Genomic DNA, 22,825 nt, shown 5'->3' with positions numbered 1-22,825 from the left:
AACCGCACTAGAGAAGCTGTTACAGTAGTAGCTCATTCAGAAGTGGGATGAGGTTGCCTCTCTTCCTCATTATCCATGCCTCATATAAGGCCTTCTACAATACATTTTAATACAAACTCTACTGACTTGAAATAAATGTGGAGTGTATTTTAAAGTATATTCTTCTGTAGCTGTAAAAAGTTACATATATAGATTTTTCACTGAAATGGCACAAGTGTATTCAGCTGTGCTTTTGTTTTATAGAGCACAGAACAATGGTGTTAACAAAGAATATTATAGGGCAGCATAATCCAAGTTATAGAGACTGTGCATACATTTAGAGTCACCTGAGTTCCAGAAAAAATGTATTGTCTTTCTATACATTGCATTGGGAAGTAACAGTTAAAACCATGTGTTTTGGCACTGGCCTTTGTCCTGTGAAAGACAACACATGTTCACTGCTGCAGACTATGTCAATCTCAAAGCCTAAGACGGGGAGCCCTGGAAAACAACCCAAGATGTCTGATCACTATTCTGATCAGTCAAAGCAAAGCCACCACACTATACACATTTTAATAGTGGAGAGCTATGCTTGCTGTTTAAAATCAGAATGTTTTTGAAAAGATATATTAATGAATTCAGAGAAAGATGGTGGAAATACAAGACAGCAAAGCAGAAATTCACCCTAGAGAAGGTTCAGTCCAGCATTTACAGCATCAGATCTTACATATTTTATTAAGGACTGAAAATGGATGTGGGCTGAGGTGTAACTCCAAACAAAGTAAAGAAATCACAAACATGTCCCTGGCAGTTCAGTGCTGCCCACAACTGGAATCCTGCCTTTTGATTTGTACTAGCTTTCACTCTAATGTGAATGACAAACCATGTTTAACACAGTATGCAACACAAACTCACCAGCCCCATTTCATGTCGGTTATGATGTCACTGATGGCGTCTGTAAGAGTCTGGACATTTTCAAACTTCATCCCCCGGCTGTGAAAACATTTGCGATTGTATTGAATAAGATGGCACTGTACTTCATCAAAATCATCAAAACCAAATTTGACAAAACTATAAATATTAAGAGGCAAAACATTTAGTTTACCTCCATGTATCTTTAATATTTTAAATATAGTCATTTAAAAAAAAACAGTAGTCTGTATCCTCAAGTTATATCAATGTGGAAGTCAATCCATGCATTAAACTGTGCTTTAGAATCTCAGGAAAAGAGCACTATTTCACCTCTCAATATTGTGATTTTGGTCTCCATCGATACGTTTAGATATTGATGGTTTCATCAGTTTATAGCTTAATATTTTCAGCCATTTGAATGACACATGTTTGCTCTCCAAAGCTAAAGCCAAGTTCCTTATAAAAACAATAAATGAACAATAAATAATCAAATAATATAAGCAAGCTTTTTTGGTTTAAGATTTAGAGAATGGTGGAACTTACAATATACCAAATATATACCAAAATACAATATACCAAAAATATGTGGTCTTGACTTTCAAAAATACATTGATACAACCACCTCATTTGCTACACTGAGCCTTCTAATTAACAATTAAATAACTGAGGAGCTGACATCTGCAAAATTGTGTAATGGAGTGGACTAAGTGGGCCACCAATTGAATAGCTCTGCTCTAATCTGTAACAACGTGAATAAAGTTTTATTCCACTTAAATTTGCAAAAAAACATTACTTTAATTAGTGAAGTCCTCTCACATTGCGCAGCAGAGAGCAAAGCTGCCCCTTTGAGGATATCATATACTATTTTTCTTAAAATGCATTGCATGAAACATTCAAATAAAAGTGTCTGCCAATGATAAGAACCAAAGTGTTGCAGGTTTCATAGGGATCTTTAGGTAATTAATAGCTTAAAACCCACAAACATTTACTCTCTCAATAAAGGAAATGTAGGTTAATTCTAACGCAGTTTGTCACCCTTCAAGTAAAACACTTTTTGTCACCCTTCAAGTTCAGTCGATCTGCCTTTTTCAAATACATACAGTAGCAATCATTCAACAAAAAAGAAGTATGTAAAGATTTTAGGAACAGAAATATTTACTTAGAAGTATACAGTATACCTCTCCTGTTTTGACTATGCAGATGTACACGTCACTGAGACATGAAAAAGCTTTTATTTTCAAAATTATGGATGTGATTAAGTTAATTGGAACTCCATTGCTGGCATTTAACTGTGCAGAAAATACTTGTGCTGTTCTTTACACTGGCTACTTCATGCCACCTTAAGGATTTGCAGCAATACAATAGTACTGTACATCATTGTAATACAATATTAAAGGATACTGCAGTAAAGATTACAGTCTTCCTAATAGCTAACTCAAATTAAATGAAGGCAGATATTGAGTGTACAGTGGACTGGTCATGGCTTAATTTTTTTTTAATGATTAATTATTTCTTTAACGTTGTTTACAGATTGTGCAGCAGAAATGTTCCATGCTCTGCGTGTAGAGTTAACAAGTAGTATTTGTTGGCAAAACCAAAAATCTCAAAATCAAAGCAATATTTCTATTGGATTAAAAGAGATGTACCTGTATTCACAAGCCTGCTTGTCTACAATGTAATAGGGCCGCATCATGTCACTAGAAGTTTTGTTGCCTCATTTTGAATACTAGAACATGATGCTGCACATACCTGCAAATTTAGTCTATTTTGTTATGTAAATTGGTGGTTTTACAGGTTACTGTGCACATTTTACTTTTATCGTGGTTTGAAACACACTCATCAATCCCGACTCTTTCTAACCCTGGGATATGAAAATAGTGTGTCAGTTCCCCTTTAACTGTGAGCAACGATAGCAACTGGTATAAAAACAGTTCTCGGTCCTTAGCATCTTTAACTCTTCCAAGCTGATGTGGAGATATTTTCAGAAGAAATGGCAGTTCTACATGGAAATAAAAAGAAGGCAGGTGGTGGTAGGGGGAAATATTGTTAAAGCACTGAAACACCATCTGCATTGCTTTCCGGTGGACTTAAATAGGCTTTCACTAATAGCATTTTTTTATGCATCCAGTCACCACTAAATTAGAACAAAAAGAGTGAACAGAGAACAGGAGTAAAAAGAATTTCATAGACATATGGCTGGCAGATCAAAAGTTGACCTCAAAATCAACAATTTAAAAACAGCTCACCTTTACAATCATGTTCTTGTAATGTACATACTTTCCTCTAAATCTTCCTGGAATCTAAACATGTTTTAGAGATCTTTTCAGCTAGAATGTTGATTAGATTGCAAAGCAAAAATGAAAACAATATATTCAGGTTCCATACTGTCTGTCAGACCACACTTAATTATTGTATGATATGATAATGTTATCCTTCCAAAAAAAAGAACCAGCAAATTTTAAATAAAATAGTTCATATCATCCCTGGAGTGAGTCCAAACTTAAATTTACAACTGTAGCATAAGCTACAGTACATTAAAATAATTACCGATCAGTCCACCATATCTCAGTACAGGGTTAAAAAAAGAGCACTGCATTATGCAAACACCTATTTCCCACAACAGAACTGAGCTTTCTTCTATTCTATATTTTAAGTTCTAAAAATATCTATTGAAAATTGAGATTTTCTTTGGAAATAGGTTACAAAACATTGTAATTCTGGGAAAAAGGTCACTCATTTAATTATTTCTTGATTTTCTAAGCAAAACAGACCATGTAATTAATATTTTACTTTATCAGTTCTAATATCTGACTACTGAAGAATGAACATCATGGAACTTTCTAGAAACATGCAGGCTCAATTGATGCACCTTTTGCAAGCCTGATTAGCTTAGCAGGCCATACTGTGTCTGGCACTTACTCAGAACAGGATCCTGGGTCGTATAAAAGCACACTAATCACGTTTATCCAAGCCTAGCAAAGATTTTCTTTCTGTGGGTGCCCAGTCAAACCTTTAAATCAGTGTGACCAATAATGCTTATTTATAATAGATACAAATAAAATTACCTTGTTTGTGGTAATCAGCCAGTGGGAATACAGTTTCTTACTCAGCTAACTCCAACCCACTCCCTCGTACTATTTCAATATAATTCCATTCGTAAAGACATTAGCAATCCATCCACTCTCATTTTTAAGTCCATACTGAAGGCTCATTCATTTTCTCTTGACATAGTGAAACAAATTAAATTGTTCTTAGGTTTCAGATGAGTTTTAAAATGTCATCTTGACTTGATCCTCAAGCAATCATTCTACAACTATGCTGCTATCAGACTGATACTCCTATCAGACTGACTTCAGTCAGATAAAATAAACCATCCATGAAGGTGAAACAATATTAACAGAAGGTTTGTTCAAAGCAGACAAACTGTGCAGCCAAAGAGTTTCCTCGCCACCAGGGGCATTACTTGGGGGAAGCTGGAAGCATCGAAGTCATCCAGCTTCTCAGAGGGATTTCCAAGCGATTTCTAAATTTAACATGCTCCAAATTTAGAAATTTGCCCCCCACTCACTCCCACAAAGAATTGTGTAGATGGTGAAACAATTTAAATTTAAGGTCTCCCACTTAAAATTGATGATTTTTATTCCTGGGAACCACCGTTTAGGGGAAAGAAATCTTCATTAAACAATCTGCTAGCGGTGCTTATCCTCCCACTCATCACTTCTCGATTCCCATCCTTGAGAGAAGCAGTAAAGGTTAGAACGCAACTGAATTTCCTTTTCCAGAACAATCTCCAACTCCACAGGCTTGGTGAAGTACATTGAAACTAAAGGACTAACTGAAAGAATAAGACTCTCAGTGAATTGCCAGGATGTCTTACCAGTGCTCATGGAAATCAAAAGACACATAGGTCAGGTTGGGATTGTTGTAAAGCAGAACTTGCTTGAGGTATGCATCTCCAATCAGCTTCTCCCTTCCTGTTTGATCCACTAAATTAATGATAACCTGCCCAAATCCAAACAAAAGGTTAATTTGTCATTTGCCTTACAATTGAAAAAAAGGTCAGTAAAAACTAAACTTTATCTTCTAAATGGGATTTAGCTCCTATGTATTTTTACTAATACTGGGCATTCAGTTTATGTTTTATCTTACATTAGCCTCCTCAACAAGGTAAAGATGTATAGGATAAGCACTCAAGCTAAAAAGTTGTTTTCCTCTTTGAAACACCAGGTGACTAGGGTATAGCTTTATTACAGACACCCTCATGTTATTTTTGGTATTCTAGGCAAACTTTAGATGAAGAAAACGGAAGAATATTTGTATTGTTCAATGCACAGTGCAATCACATCCCATCTATTCAGGCCACACTCACCTGCTTCTTGTAAATCCTCAGTTGCTCCTCAAAATGAGCAGCAAAGAGAGGAGCAGTCTCTTTTTCACCTGAGAAAAAAACAGAATTTGATTCCAGCGTTTCCTGGTAAGAGCTTGTGCTGTTTTTACCCTGTTTCACTTGTTGTAAAATGGGCCCTTTTTTAGAAGGGGATTTTCTAAAAGCATACTGTACAAAGGACAGAGCTCAGCAATTGCCTCACATTACCGCTACAGTAACAGTTTAAACATTTCTGCACTTTATTTATCTTGACTCTGAAATAAAACCACTCTTGTTACCTTGATAATCATACTACCTTGGTGCCCTTGGCTCCTATTTTTTGCAAGTGGAAATGTCAAAAAAGCTTTATGAGAAATTTAAAAAGAAGCAGTCTCTGAATCAAACCATGTCAAGTATACAAATTTAGGCTTTGGAATTGTCTATTTGCCCTTCACTGCAGTCTTGACAGTAATGCAATGTTATTTTCATAATTTGGAGACCGCAAAGAGTCAAAGAATTATTCAATTTACATCAAGACTGTTTTCTCAAATTGAACTAAAGACGATCTGTCAAATCTATAGCTAAGCCTTCTGTTGTATATTGCTTATTTCTATTGTATTGCATCCAGTATATTGCTTATTGTATGTACATAAAAATTATGATTGCTAAAACATTTTCAAACTCTTCATCTAGGACAGGTTCTAGCTAGACATTGTGTGTCAGTCATGTCTGCTTCATACTGTACATGTAGAACTACAGTACATTTTCATCAAAACGTAACCTCTTTATACGAGTAACCAGTTGTATAAATGGATGGTAAAAATCAATCATTCAAAAAGGTTTTTTTGAACATCCAAAAAAATATATTACATGCTGCACATGCATCCATTTTACACATACAGCAAGTATAAGTATAAGTATTAGGCAAATGAATAAAAAATGCTTCATTTGCACTCATGCCAACAACCTAGGATATTACTTACAGTAGCTTTCAATTATTGTAGCTTAGCTACAGAACTAGCTTCCAATTATTTTATTCCTATTTCTGTGTTTCTGGAGCACATTTCACATCATCATTTCAATCATGTTTTTAATTCACAGCTTTAGATACTGCCTCTGCACTGGCAATAGCTGTCATTGCTTCAGGCTTTTTTTTCCCTGGTGTGTTGCTATTCTGATGCACATGGGCACCTTTTATCATAAATACCCAACATGGCAGAAACTGCAAACCATCTGATCAGTGACCTAGTATGCTGATACAGAGCAGGAATAATACAGAGATGTCAAACAGGGCAAGAGCAGAAACATTTTCATCAGTAAAACAGTGAAGTGTAGGACACTCAGAATCTATGGCAAAAAATAATATGATAAAAAGAGGAGAAACTATAGAATGACAAAAATACAAGGCATGCCATTGCAACATATTTAAAATGAGAACAATGTTCAACAATGAAAACAGAAGTTCAACAATGTGACTAGAGCGAATCAGCATGATGTTGAAAGGAAATGTCTATAAAAGTGGCTTAACAGCGCAACAGAGTTTGTCTGCTGTTCAGTACATTTGCCCCTGACACACCTGTACTTCCCAGTGGATCACTCACCCTTGTCCAGTCGAGGCCGAGGATTGTAGCGGTACCCCACCTGACTCCAGAAGACCGGGACAGAGCCCCTTGTCTGGACGAAGGACAGAGTGTGGTTGTGCACATGGATCAGCTGCTCTGTTTCGACATAATTCGCTACATGTCCACTCTTGTCCACACCTCTCCGTTTATACCTCATCCCTGAGAAAAACAGAAACACAGGGAAATACAGATTCAGATGGGTAGAACAGTGTATTTGCACAGCTCCACAAATTCTTTCCAAAATACAGTAGAAAATAAATATATTTAAAACAATGCTGTCCTATAAAAGCGTGAAACATTCATCGATGCAGCCACAGAGTGTGAGATTCCCAAGTCTCAGGTTCTGACTGCTTTCCTTCTAAAGGGGTTTCAAAGAGCTTCTCTGGTAAGAAAGCATCCTGATTACTAACGGGTTGGAAAATAGAAACATATACCTGTAGCTCATTTTATAAAACAACAAGGGGAACAGATTTCTCTTCCTAAATCTTTCATAAATATTTGTAAGTGAGAAATGTAATCACTACTTTTGTGTACTGTAGTTAAAAGCCTGTGTGCTCTTAATATCACTGATCATGGGAAACCTTTAAAAGAAGTTAAAGAACAGCATCCTTTCTTTTAAAAGATATATGCAAAGGCACAACCTTTATACTCAACTATAGTGTAGGTGTAGAAAAACTAGCTATCAAATAACATTTGTAAGGAATTAAAATTAAACATTTTAACTGAATGTGCCATGCTTTTATTAAGTACCTTGAAAAGTCACTGTGTTTTATATTTCTATGACGGAAGTCTAATAAAGAATTTTCTGTCAAGTCTCATATTTAATAGAACATGATAGAATTGTGTGGGTGTCTGCACATTTCAATGTCATGATGGTTTCAACTTTATTTTATTATTTATTTTTATTTATTATTCATTTTTGGGGAATTATTCGCAACAGTTCAACAGATCTAACAAAAAAGGAATAGTTACAGTTAAGGTTGCATTTGACCCAACAGAAAATGTGTTGTTCCGTCGATCATAATGTGATATGGAATTTCCATATATTTTGGGTATTGGTGCCATTATTTCACTTGACAACATCTTCAAAAGAGCTAGTCATAAAAACAAACATCTTTGAAGTATGTAGTGTTTGCAGTTTCAGACTGCAGGGAGAACCAAGCTTCCTCAAAGGAATTAAGACATTAAAGGCAATACATTTTCGAGTATTAACTCCTGTTAGGAAACCACCCCCAGCCTAAAGTACGTCAGTATTTCATTTTAAAGTACTTTTCTTTGACCATCATATACAAAAGGCCATGTTTTTTTTTTTAAAGGTGTACTTTCTGCTAAACCTGTTTCTTGTTCCATTAACTGAAGAAGTAATTCTTCTTTGTCTTATCTCTTACAGATCTATACCCATAAAATCTCAAACCTGCAACTCAGAAGTGGAGGCTTTCGTTTACCACCAGATTCCATCATCGAGGCCCATGCAAAGCTGAACACATTATTTACTGCGCAACGCATGGAACACTGTGCGATACACCTGTTTCTTCAGAAATGGCAGATCGTGAAGAAAGAAGTGTTCACAGAGCAATGGCAATGCCTACCTGCCCGGTGCCGGCTTCTCCGTGAGATCAGGGCTACAGTGAAGCGAGGGTGAATGTCATCCACGCAGGTGACCTCCTGAGGGGGCGTCTCAGGGCTGCTCTTCTCTTCATCTGAGCCCTCACTGTAGTTCACCACCAGCTCCTCCACCTCCACGAAGCCCTGGATGATGGGCAGCACCCAGACGTCTGCCTGCGGGACCCCAGAAGGAACAGAAGCAGACTCCAAGTGAGTCCCAATTATTTGATCCACTTTTACAGGAGGGATTACAACTGTCAACTCGCTAAACCCAGTCATGAGGTGCGAACACAGCTTTGTAGACAGAAAAACCCAAGAAACCTCCAGGCCTCAAAATGATCTCATTTTGCTATGGTGAAACGCATCAACAGCATAACAGCAAAACTCGGCTCAGCTGGAATTCAAACTTGAAATGACCTGGACAGCAGTGTATTCTGGCTGCTCACATTAAGAGCAGAATTAGCAATTCACCCTCTCCACTGATTCTTAATATATAATCAATTTTCTTTATTAGGACTGTGGTCATATTGCTTTCAATTTCATATACTTTCTTTCAAGTTAATTATATGTAAACAGAATATCTAGACCCTTATGTGAAATTTGGTTTTAATACATTTCCTCTTACACAGTGAAAAAAAAATGGTACAGACACATTAAATTTAACTTATGAGAAATAAAAGTATTACTTCTGTATAACAACTGAGCTTGGCTACTGTTACTGTAAGGTGAAAATAACATAGAAAAAATAAATACTTTTATCATTTTAAATTTCCAAATTATAAGCATGTTAAAGATACATTTGATGCCTGCTGATATGTATAGAAAATTACCTGTACAAGGTAAATAAGTGAGTCATTGTCATCAGAGAAAGAACGTATGCAATTTAAAACTTTCTCTTCTTTCCTAATTACAATAAACATTTGAAACATTTTTGTCATTTTCCCTGTAAATTATTTAGTAACTTATACCAAAATAACACTTTCCCCTGTGGAGTTAGACAGAGCTGAAGATTTGATGTTGTATACATGTACAAATTAAAACCACAATTCAAGGATTTCTCACTAATCTCCAACAGACTGTGAAATTCCCAAGAAAATGGCAGATCTGAGAATTACTGTTAACAGAATCAGGAATTTAGCAGTTATTGTTCTTAAAGTCTCAGTTCAGCTGTTAAGGGGAATTTTTAAACCATAAACAGTCATATCTTTGTTTTAAAATTTGCAATTCCCAGGTACCACAGACAACAGCTCCCGAATTTGATCCAGCTACCTCCTTGTATTTGTGCTTGCTTTACTTTCATGCAGTTTCAAAAATAAGTTTCAGTGCTGAATTTATTTTTTTTCCTTACAGCAGTAACACCTCCAAGACCCAAGGAAAGTTCTAGAATTGCACTCACCTAGTGCAATGAAATTTGAGCCTATCATGACAAATGTAGAAACAAAAATGGCTCAGAGTTTGAGTTGAGCATTTTATCGTAACCCCAGAGCTGTTTGGATTGTCCATGGTATATAGTACATAATATCAGGAGACCGTCCATTTTTGAGGTAAAAAAATCTAAATGGGCTTGAAACAGGCCTTACTGATAATGAGACAGTAATTCACTGTTGTTTCAAGAGGGAAATTGTCCGTCTGAGTGGATAATATTGATAGAAAATGCTTTGTCTGTCTGAGAGACCTAAATTAAACTATTTCATGATCTATTTGGGGATGCCATTTTTCAAAGTTACTCATGAAAATTGTTTGACTTATACTAGTGCTTATTTTACCAGTTACACATATAACTTAAAACAAATGTTATTTAAATAACATCTTCTAAAAATAACTTGAAAATTGATATCCACCATAGAATACATAAAGTATACATATATACTGTACGTATAGTATCAAGGTAGGATGTGATCAGAAATGACAAGGCAGCATTTGAAATAGCACTAATCTAATTAATAAATGTGATTTTCCACATTTTAACTGCTTTTTTGCATTTCAATTTAATCAACAGTTTTAGTCCTTCACCTGCATCATCTGCTGCAACTCTGCTGTGCCTTTCATTCTGTATGGCCACTGCACTGCCTCTCCCCATATTACATTCATATGCTGGATCCATTTCCATGCCTAAAATTGCCTATTAGATCATACTGTATATTAGCATACAGCTTTTCTGAATAATGTGGAATAATATTCGGTAAGCCTTCAGCAACATGATTATAAAGGCCTCTGTGACTGTACTCAGCAGAAAAACTGGCACAATATAATAGTTGCACATGCATTTCATTTCTGTCTGATCACAAAATATTGGGCATTGGTATTATTACACACAACGTTGAAATACGCAACATTTTAATTCTTTAAAATCACCTTCTGTGTGTGTTAAAGTGTTATGTGTGGTCTTGTTTCAAGGCCATGTAGAAACAAGGAAAAAAAACATCACGCAGCGCTTAGGGTCTACAAAGTTCAATTTTAACTTAAAAAAACTCAATATAAGCTCTTTTTCCTGAAGCTTTTAATTAAATGATAAGGTTCTAAGAGAAAATGATGCCTACAAGCAATTGTGGGAAAGTACCTTTTTTTAATTTTATGCTGAATTTACAGGATGATTTGCGAATCAACGCTGATAACCTGAGGTAGATGGAAACTAACAAGCAAAGGAAATAGCCCAAGGGCTGTGAAAAAGCAAGAAGCACCACTTAGATACGACATCTCACATTGGCAAATATTTAAAATGTATTTCAAAAGTTAAAACTGAAAACAGTGCAAAAATACTGGTAAGATTATGTACAAGCTAAAACAAATGTATGTTTTATGCTGAGCCGTTATTAATTAGAATTATTTTGTCTCTGTAATACTATATCATTAAGTGCAATTTCACAGAAAAGCATCCACAGAGGCCCATTTTGTTTTCTAAAAGTTCCAGCAGATTTGCCAAGGATTTTCTAAATGCACACAGAGACAGAATGAAATGGGACCTTGGCCATTTACCTGCTGGTCTTGATCAGATATTTATTGAATAACAGGCAGGCACACCTTCATGTCTGAAATGATATTTACCAGGACAGACTGAAATAATTCTTCCACTAATAGGTTACTAGTTGTAACACGGGGTCACACCTGAAGAAGGCTCCATGGCTGAAACGTTGTGTTTTCTTGCTTCTTTTTTTCAGCATGGAATAAACCTATTTTACTATTACTTGTTCCTTAGTAGTAACACGCCCAGGTTACTGTCAGAAATGTCTGTCAAGAAAGCATCCTAAATATAAAAGTGCTACATCCGTTTCTGTATAACGGCAAAGTTTGCACTCTGCAAGTGATATCTTGGAAAGACCTCACATCTAACCCTCAACCTTAAGAACTGAGGAAATATAGGCATCTGGTGTCTTCACACTTACTGTAATACCAACCCCTGTGAGCAAATATTTTTCATTTGCAAAAGCATTCTCCCAGTATACTCTTACATTAATACAATATTGTCTGATTTATGTATAGCAATGTACAGCTTTTTGTCGAGAATAAAAAAAAAGCTTATGGACTCCTTGGTCCATAAAATGATCCACAGCAACATATTCAAGCTTTCTAGTCTGAACTACAGATTATGCTACAACAGAGTTTAGGTTGAGCGCTTAAATGAAAGAGATGCAAAAGAATCCTGGAGGAAACACAATATTACAGGACATCCTACCAGAACTTACCTTTAAATCTATGAGGTCCTGAATCATATGCTTGTTCCAGAAGAATCTGTCATCCACCTTTTAAAAGAGATAAAAATGTGAACGATACCTTACATACATTGTTTACATAACAAAACACATGTACATTACTGCATCACAGTGGTAGGGATAAAAAGCAGGCTCTTGACACAAGAGCAACTTGACTTGAGTGGTGTCCTCCAATTTGTGCAAACTCTTCTGCCAGGAGAGAAGGAGACATGCAGACATTCTCCTCCGACATGAGTAGGTGCAAGAGTTGCTGCTCAAGATCCAAACTTTAAAATAATCAATGGTCCCAAATTTGGTGGGAATACAATAAAGATAAATGGCAAATCTACATTCAAAACAAAGGAGATGAAACAAAATTACCCTGTATTGATGCAAATTACATCCTGAAGGCAGGCAAACCAAGGAATAATAAGAAAGGAAGTCAACACTGTGCTTTTCTTCAGGTAACTATACAAAAAGCAATGACAAGTATGACAAGCAAGTTCATTAGAAAGCTAATTGGTTTCATGAAAATCCCATCTACTTACCCGCTGCCAAAGTGGCAAGTTGGAGTTGTCACAATCGCCCTGCCTCTGGACAGTGTTAGTGAGGTCATAGGTCAGACTGTAGTAAAAGGAGTCAGAGTCCATGAATATTTTGAACAACTCATCCAGTAACCGTCGCTCCAGACGCTCTTTTTCTTTGTTTTCTTTTATCTGAAACACAGGAAATAATCATTTGTTTTCTGTACCCTGGGAAATCATCTCTCCACTTCAGTTTTAAACAACACATCCCTTTACAATTAAAACCAATAGAAAGCACAGATGCATATTTTCACCTACTGACCTTTGGTCCATTAGAACAAGTGCCTAATATCAAGTGGCTAAACGGTATTTTACATGAAGCATAATGAGGCAGCATTGTAATCAATTTTAAATGTATTTTAAAAATACTCATTTTATCAGATGTATTTTGACATTTTCAAGGGGAATGTAGAATTATGCCTTTGAAATAAAGGAATTGAATTGATGTTTTTTGAGAAACATTATCATTAGCCTTTTAAATGATAATAGTAATAGCAACAACTGGGATTACAACACTGGTGGCTGGCTATTTAAAATGGATAGACTTAATTTTTTTATAATAGGAAAGGACTTTATGATTAAGCAGGTAAAGAACAAGGACCAAAAACCTATTTTCAAATATAAAAAAAAATCTTAAAGTAGCCTCCCTCTTCAAAAATGAAATGATTCCTTTAAACTCTGAATTAAAGTGATTTAAACATGACTAAATATACAGTAACATGTAAGCATAAAAAAACAGATCTTTAATGTGTGTCCTTTGACAGTATAATTGAATAAGCCTGTTCCAGATTTTATAGCATCGTCCAATTTGGAGATGTTCTTGGCTCCATTAACCTATGGCCAACTAAATTATGCAGACAGTTTCATTAAGGCCAAAAAAGGCAATTTAAACTCCACTTAAATCCAGTTTAATCATTATGTTATCATAGTACTACTATTTGGATATATAATATAAAGACATTCAATATAAGGAAACACCTGTAATTCAAAATGTTGCTAAGTGTTAATTTGGTGCCCTATACATTTGAACTAAGAATGAAAGCATTTCCCCAAAACACTGCACTCCCAGCTGCACTCAAAGTGCAAACTGAATGTTTCAAATGAATGCTCCTCAATAACCTTTTACTACTATTGCATCAACCGCTGGAGATTCACCCTACAATACACCCAACTGAGTCCTGATTTTTTCTTTTTTCAAAAGGCAGGCTATCACAGAGGAACATTTGTTCTTTTCAAACTTATCAGCAATGTCAGTATTTAAGAAACTATAGGGTAATAAGACAATTTAAAAAAATAAGGAGACAAATAGAAAAGACAGCGATTCTGAGATTCAGTGATTCAGATCGATCTGGGATGATACATCTGTGCAATCAATGAAGATAAAGTTTATCTGGCAGCATGATCACAGTAAGGTCAAGAGGTAACTGGTTCACTTCCGATTTCCTCATCTCAGCAAAATTACAATATTTGTCATCTTCAAAGCAAAGCTGACATCAAAGGAGGATATATAAAGGACCCAATCACTTTTGTGGTTTCAGTTTAATCTAATTACACCAAGTCTGTGAGTAAAAGCTCTTCTAGCAGTTAATTATACACACTTTCTAAATAACCCAAATGTTGGCACAACAAACACAGCAGTATGTGGAAAGAACTTATGTTTTAAGAGGATTTAAAACTGACAAACATTAATTTACGAAGAGGTTTGGCATTTTAGATTTGAATATTTATATATTCAACAAGTAAATCTTTTTTGCTGTTCTGGTAATAGAACGTTTTGAGATAAGCAAAGCAACACATTTCAAATCACATTTACAGAAATGTAACAATTAACACAAGACATTCTTTCACACCATTTTTCTTCCCCATTAAAAAAAATATATTTTCTAGGTATCAAAAAGCAGTTGTAAAGTTGGTTTCAAATCTCCTCTGAAGACAGAACAGGCACGAAGTGTGTAGCTCCAAAAAGAGAACTGAAAAAAGGTTTGAGACGGGTAGGCCTAACATATCAGATACTACATTGTAAGAGACCTGAATACCCATTAAACTGTTTTCTGTGGGATGTCAGTGCTTAAAATGAGGAAAAAGTGGTCCAGAATGGGGAAAGTTTATGCGACTCTATTGGGCTGACCATAATCGAAGAGTGACAATGCTGTGGTGGGATGCCTCTGTCAGCAGCTCTTAACTCAATCGCATATAAAATCTATTCATGATAATACTGTTACTTTGGGTAGTTATTGGAGAACAGAAAATGATAAACCCCAATAACACTTGTTTTCTTAATTAACCTGCACACCTTTAACACTACAGTGGCTGGGTATAAAGCCAAAAGTTATTTTAATGGAGAAACAATACTTTTCATTCCTGGTTGCCACTGACATATAGAAATTGTGCTGCAGGCAGAGAATCGCAGGACACCCAGCATGCAGCAGTGTTACCTCTCTAGGGCACTAATCTGTAATAAGAGTGTCTTGCATTTCTATTATTCAGTCTGTCATGAAGGAGACTGCTGATGTGGTCAGTTCAGCTGCCACACAAGTCTTGGTCCCTGGGTTTGATTCTGGCCTGGGGGCATCTTGTGTGTGGAGCTTGCACGTTCTCACCAGGTTTGCATGAGTTATCTCCTACCTTGCAAAGACATGCTTGCTCGGTTCACAGGTGCCTGTACATTGTGCTCTGCAACTGTGCCCTGTGCTTCCCAGTTTAAGGGCTGCAAATACTCTTATTAGGAAAGAGCCATTTTCTGACAATGAATGGATGGAATCTGTCACTGATGTAATTAATGCTTTTTTTGCATTCAAATTTTATTGTTTTATAATAGAAACTTCAATGATAATAATAAAAGGAATACAAATGTTACGTATATTATGAAGTTGACATAAGCACAATAATTCACTTTCACTGCAATGCTATTGAGTCCATCTGCCCTCCTCCCCCCACCCCATATACAAATTCTCACCTTTATTAAAGTAACTGTACCCTGATAAATATAATAAACACAATTCAACTTGATTTGCTAGTAATGGCCACCAGATGTGAATATAAGGGTTTATAGACTGTGGCGCTTAAAAGATCACTAATGTGGTACCATTATTGAAAAATTAAGAAAAAAGGAAAGAATATTGTGAATGAAATGAAAGTAATATAATCGTTTCCATTTATAGGAAAGATGAAGATTAATTAAAAATAATGAAGCCTTGGTGCAGGTAATCGGGGATGAGATTTAGCTGTGTTAATAGATTTAATTGAGTGAACCACACTTGAAGTCTAATTGGTCCAACTGATTTTGAGCCAAGTCTCTGCATACATGGTGCACAACAGATATAAATCCTGTGTCATCTTCATGCCTGCTCTTCCACTCTGTACCTAATCAGCACATATTGCTAATAAACCCAACAGGATGGAGTTCAGCCCACACAATTTTCTGTGTGAGTAATTTTAATTGTGGTTCACAGTAAACCCAGTTCATTTGAATTTTTTTCATCTAGTAAAAACAAGGATGCTCATCTGACCATAACGTTTTTAGTACCCTACACCTCAGTTTAATACTGCAGACCAGAAGAAAATGATTATTTCTTTATTTTGTGGCTTGCCTTGAATATTGAGTCAACTGATATGATGATTTTAACAAGCTGTATATCTGGACACCTGCTGGAAAATTGGTAATGCTAGCCATTAGCTATCATGTGCACCTAAATTCGGATATGTCTTTCCCACTTCAACTACATGTGTGAAAAGATGCCGTTACTGCCGCCAGCAGAAAACAAGAGAAACAGCATTTGTTTTTAATTTTTTAATCTATCAGGTTTTACCAGTTTAATCACCTACACATGTCCCAGTGTATCACTGTCTCCATTACACTTTTACAGACAAGACTAAACTATGTATGACACAAGATTTGTACTCCTGAAAAAAAACAATACCTTTCTAAGAAACAGCCTGTTTTAAAAAAAAAATCTGTCAACCCTTTGATTGAGAGATTTTATATTTAGTGCTCTTTTGTGATATTTGCCAAAAATAAGTAACAATACTTTACTTGTCTCTACAAATATACAATGATGAACCTGAGGCAGATGTGCTCTAACAACAAGTGATACAAGTGATTTCCATTAAAAGTCTTTAAATGTATGGGAAATTACAAAATCATGTGCTAAAACAAGCTGTAACCAACTGGACGTCTGTTGAGAGAAAAAAGCTCACTGCAGGAGTGTTTGATACTGTAATTCTCCCTAGTGTCTGCTCATCATAAACTGATCCCTTATTAAGAGCTGTTTAGACAAAAGAAGAACACACCCTTAATAAACAAGTTGAGGAGAAGTTACATTCTTTATTCTGGAACAATACACTTGAAGCAGAGTGCCTTTGAAACCAAAGAATTAATGCAGAGACAGGATCTTAAACAAAAAGTCATAACAAGCTGGTAAATAATTAAAGAAATTTGCTAGCACCAGTGATCAACTGATCACCGGTTCAGTTTGAATAAAAATAGCAGACACAGATCCACCAGTACCATGGCTGGGAATTACAGTTCTACAGTGAAGCAATGTTACCATCTTTTAACAGTATCTGCTGTTACTATATTATGTGCAAGAGGCTGCTAAACACAGTGCTATAATAAAGCACTTTGTATCACAGATGCAGAGCTATGTTGAACAAACACTACGAAAATGGGCAGTAGTTTTTACAAATATTGCAGTCTCTTCCCTTGTTAACAACATAGAATAACCACTGTTAAATGGGTACACCTTACAGACAGAGCAGTTTGTTGGGATAAAGTTATTCAGAATCATTTAAAAATATATATTTTGCACTCATGTGGATGTATCTTATGCTTACTTAGCTTCATTTTATGAAATCCATGTACTATACTTCCCAAATCCTAATCCAACCCATAAGGAGTCTAGATATAACTTGCATAAGATTGATTAATATTTGAATTTGTAATGCATGTGAATGCCAGGCATGAACAAAAAACAGTAAAGAATCAAAATTATTATTTCCATCATAGTACTACATACTGGAAATAAGATGGTCTTTTAGTGCCTAGGCAACAAATAAGCCTATTCATCAACAGGCTCTTGTTTAGACTGAATAACTAAGAACTATATTTCTGTTGAACATGTACTGACAAATAGAGCATTTGTTTGTGAGGTTATTTCAGGCAACCAGCACACCCAGAGATACTAGGACACAGATTGTGTAGCCAGCTTCACCTGCCGTAGGTTCTAAGGAGAATGAAGGAAGATATTTTATCACCTACTTTACTATATATACAGCCTGGGTTTACAAGGTCCTTGCAGTTTTTCTATAGCTATTGCAATTCGAAACCACTCAGTTTAACAATCATACTTAATCTTTTTCAAACAGAACAATATTCTGTTCCATAATCTTTATTCCTTGCAATTACAAGTCTGTAGACCTACACTTGGAACCTTTTCCTTTCATGATGTTCAAATTAAACACACATGGGTAAATATCCCAAGACAAATAACCTGTACAAAATTGAGTGAGCTCGTTGCAAGGGACCAAACAGATGTACTGCTTCCTGGATCAATGATTTTGTAAAACAGAGCTCCTGCTAAGTTTCTGTTAAGTAATAGGACATGAGTACTGACAACACATTTGGAAAAACAGCATCAGCTTAGTAACGTATGAGACATGTCCCCACTGTTTCCTCTCTTGATCTCAAATCCCTTGTCCCAATATGCACTGTTACTCTCTCAGCTCTTCCAGTGCCGACCAACTTGTACCTTCGGCTTAGTCTTCCACCTCCCCTCCCTGCTCTCTTCCCCCCTGTGCAGAAACCAGTCACCAATCCAAAACTTTCCCTGCATGCAAAGCCTGTTAAGATGTGCAGCAGTAATAAAATACAACAAGATTACATTAAGTGCAGGTTTACAAAGACAGCACATGCAGTAATTACCCAGAATTCAAATAGGAGTGATGAAATCATAAAACGATCAGCCACATTCAAGTGTGCTTTATGAATCTGGCTCATACAATCATACATGATACATGAAGAAAACTGAACTAAGTAACACTGCACATACCCCTGGCACAGTCACCAATGCTTCTTATCTGATCATCTGGGCATCAGTATTTCACTGAATGAAGGTGCCTCTTATTTTAATACCATGACAATCCAATAGATCATTAAACAACTACTACTTAATTCGAATTTGACAAAATATTTTATGCCGTTCATACACGAAAGCTCTAAAGCCCATTTTTATTCATTAAACAAGTACTGCGGTTGTAAAGAACACTGTTACTTACCTTTTTCTTCATGGGCACACCAACATTGGACTTTATCTGACTGAAGGTCTTCAACAGGAATTTCGACTCATCAGGTGACTGAGTTATCTTCTCCGGTTTGTTGATCCCAAAATGATGCTTCTTACATAGCTGAACATGAAAGAAATACAAGAATTATTAGTCATAACACTGCAGGTATCTCACTTGCAAGATCAGTGTTACAATCAATGTATTTAGATTTATTTGGGAAATTCAAAAACAATATTAAGAACAGTGATAAAAAAAGACACCGGTATAGTATTCAGCAAAGGTATAGCATTTACCAAAGCCAATGAGAAGGTTCATGTAACCACAAATTTTGAATAATTAATATGAACATGCAAAGGTAAGAATTTAACTTTTTTACATGGGCATGTGACTGCAAAGTTTTGATATTACTCAGAAGTGTGTTGTTGTTACACAGGCTTACAAAATATACAGTTTTACTTGCAATAAAATGTACAGTAAACCAAAAGTTTAAAACTTTATTAAATGACATGAGGAAACAGACACTCAAGCAAAGGCCATAATGTACTATAAAATATTTCAATGTTTGTTTGATTGAAAGTTGCAGTGTGTCACCTCTACGTGTAAAACAGAGCTCGTCAGAGTTCTCCTGATGATTGCAGTTGCTTGAGGTAAAGCAGGACTGCTTTATTAGAAACTCTCAAAGCCTAACTGTTGATTTCAGTCTGCCAATTAGCTACATACAACAGTTCTGTAAATAAACTGTTGATATTTTTTTGCTAAACTAAAAAGATACATACTTGTATTCTGTGATCACTGGTCATTAACTTCAGCTCATTCATCTTTTTTCTAACAGTGGACACGTTTAGACACCTTGTTCATCTTGAATTACCTTACAATTCAGTAAAATGTTGTTCCTTAAAAAATCATATTGTAACTGAAAAAAGTTTCTTTTGAGCTTGATTTTGTAAGAAAAAAACACATTTTAAAACGTTACACAGTCTGTTTTGATTGTTTCAAATTAACTGTATAAAAAGTAATCCACCTGATGACACATGAGAACAGACAGACTCGGTAATATGTATGCATTGGTGTCTTTCTGTGTAAGCTCAGTCTTGCAGAATCTAATTTGTTTACTTTGATTACCATTGATTGGTTCATTATCTTTTAATATTAGTTTTTGTAGCAATTCATGAAAAGATATCTGAACAACACTGGTGAAACTGATGTGCTTTACCACTCCAGAGAGAACTGAAGAAAGAGAAGAGAACATGTTTTTACATGCATGCTGTGCATGGGGACAGACATTTCTTTATTATATGACATTGTCACAGCAAGGACAAAATAATGGAGCAGAAAGGATTACTTAAAAATAAACAAATATCATAGGAGGTAAATTTCAGAAAGGTAACAGCCCAAAATTATACTATTTGGCAACAAAATTATAATTTCCTACATTACCAGAATTATTTGAAAATTCTGTCACAAATTTCTGTTCTGCTGAGTTCAACTTTGTCTGTGGATCCCAACAGCTAATGGCCATGTACTGTACCGTATCCCCAACCCATCGCCACTAATGGTGCACTGCATTACAACACAATTGACACGCACACTAACCATGTTTCAGGATGTCTTGAATTTGCATAACTTGTAATACTGTAGAAATGTAAACACGTTTTTTTATACAGATGCAGAGGCTGGTCTGCAATACTGACAGCCCTCACAAAAACTTTGCCCTGGTTTCCTATGGTTACAAATGCCCTAAGGAAATTTTAAGTAAACAAAATCGCCCTGGTGACTGTATACAGGATAACATGTATGAGCAGAATTATAATTCTAATACACAGAGTGAGACATTTGTTGCTTTATGTTCCATGGTTACAGTCTCGAATTTTTCTTCTTTCCAGTTATGACAATTTCCTGATCCAAATGCAACTAGATTTACTTCATAATGCGAAACTTAATTCCCATTTTTTGACAATTTTACATTGACTACACACACCCCACAAGCCATATACAGTACAACTCCTGTTCTAATCAAGTTCCTTGCATTTTATACAAGTATATTGAACCGAGTTGTATCCACAGAAATCAGCAAATAGCAATATGATGGTACGATTGTAATTAAAACTGAAGTGTAATCTTTAAAAAGTTTTCTTTTCACAGTTATCGATTTCAATCAATAGATACATTTAATTAATTGGCAAGAAAGAAAAAGATTTTTATAGAAACATTTTACATTAAAACATTAGAGGATGTGAATAGTCAATGAGGACTATATTTCTACCTATAACCTCTAGGCCAGTCAAATTGACTGCTACATAATGATACTCAAATTAACGATTCATAAGTGTCACATCTAAAAATATGTAACATTTTAATAAACTATGTACTATGAACATTTAGCAAGTAAACTTTTTGATGGAATTAAAACAAACATTTTTATTTAAACAGATATAAACAGAACAGGACAATTTAGAAACACCATCTCACTCGAACAGAGACACAAACTCACTTGAAGGGTTTGACTTTGGACAGTAATAAGCTTCAAACATTCATTTTGTGTACAATGCTTTCTCACAATCACAACAGATAAGGCATTTTTCCTTCTTCCTGTGCACGTACTGAATCCAACAGTTTGACACTGGCTTTTATTCTCAATTACTTATGAGGGCCTGGCAATGTCTCTCCAGTGTGCCAGTTTCTCTTGGTGAAGGTGTGTCAGTGGATGCCTCAGGAGATGGGATGGGTAAAGTAACAGGTACTGGAAAAGAAACCTCAGGACGTCACTATTACAGCTCCACCCAGTGGGCTGTGGGAGTGTTGGACTTCCTGTGGCACGTTGCTCACTTTCACTTTCAGGAGTGCCTGCATCTCAAAGCCAAGACTTTGTCTTGGTGAAGGTGCGTCAGCAGATTCTGCGAGTCGCTCCACTCCTGGGGAAGCTAAGGTTGCTGCTGGAAGAAGTATCAGAGGGGCCAGTAGGGGGCACCCACCCCACAATCTATGTGGGTCCTAAGTCTTACACTATAGTGATGGGGACACTACACTGTAAAAAGGCACCGTCCTGACTCTCTTTATTAAAAATCCCAGGGCATTTCTCAAAAAATTACCTTGGTGTCCTGGCCAAATTTTCCATTGGCCTTTACCAATCATGGCCTCCTAATAATCCCAGCCTATGAATTGGTTTCATCACCCTTTTCTCCTCCCCACTGATAACTGATGTGTGGTGAGCGTTCTGGCGCACTATGGCTGCCGTCGCATCATCCAGGTGGGGCTGCACATTGGTGGTGGTGAAGGGGAGTCCTCATTACCTGTAAAGAGCTTTGAGTGGAGTGTCCAAAAAGCGCTACATAGGTGTAAGGAATTAGTATTAGTACTACTTGCGACAGATTCAGTAAATCCGCAAACATTCAAAGCACTACTTCAGTGGCCATAAGTCTTCTTTGGGTCACATTTTTGGGTCAGAAATCACCCTACCACATTGGTCAAAATCAGTGAGAATGAGTTGGTATGGGAACAGAAGTGTTTTATTTGAGCCTCTAGATTCCAACAAACGTCCTTGGGGACCACTGTTTGCTGGTGTTCATTACAGCCCAGTTCTGCTGACTGAGGCCTTTAATTGATGTGTTTGCTTGTTTAGTTGTTTCTGCACTCAATCCTTGGTTTAAAAAATATGCAACTTCAAGCATGTCATTCCCCATAATGTCAGCATACAGACCTAAAAGTTTGCTTCCATAATTCTGGGTAAACAGCTCTTAATAGGAAATCATTTCATTGTGAGCAGACACATGTGGGAATGACAATGTT

At 36.1% G+C, this 22,825-nt stretch overlaps 1 protein-coding gene across 1 annotated transcript in view; it reads right to left on the bottom strand.

The window, feature by feature from the left end:
- inpp5f (inositol polyphosphate-5-phosphatase F) overlaps positions 1-22,825 on the bottom strand; it is an 85,375-nt gene that overhangs the window by 14,059 nt on the left and 48,491 nt on the right. The window contains exons 4-11 of the mRNA XM_088915601.1: positions 19,031-19,159; positions 12,722-12,889; positions 12,168-12,224; positions 8,469-8,658; positions 6,859-7,038; positions 5,261-5,328; positions 4,769-4,893; positions 895-972 (exon numbers count right to left, since the gene is read on the bottom strand). Coding sequence (XP_088771727.1) covers positions 895-972; positions 4,769-4,893; positions 5,261-5,328; positions 6,859-7,038; positions 8,469-8,658; positions 12,168-12,224; positions 12,722-12,889; positions 19,031-19,159 — 995 coding nt within the window. The remainder of the gene's footprint in view (positions 1-894; positions 973-4,768; positions 4,894-5,260; positions 5,329-6,858; positions 7,039-8,468; positions 8,659-12,167; positions 12,225-12,721; positions 12,890-19,030; positions 19,160-22,825) is intronic.

This window comes from Atractosteus spatula, chromosome 5 (genome assembly GCF_055471065.1).
Source record: "Atractosteus spatula isolate fAtrSpa1 chromosome 5, fAtrSpa1.hap1, whole genome shotgun sequence".
Classification (NCBI taxonomy): Eukaryota; Metazoa; Chordata; class Actinopteri; order Semionotiformes; family Lepisosteidae; genus Atractosteus; species Atractosteus spatula.
This window is presented reverse-complemented; position numbering and strand designations above follow the sequence as displayed.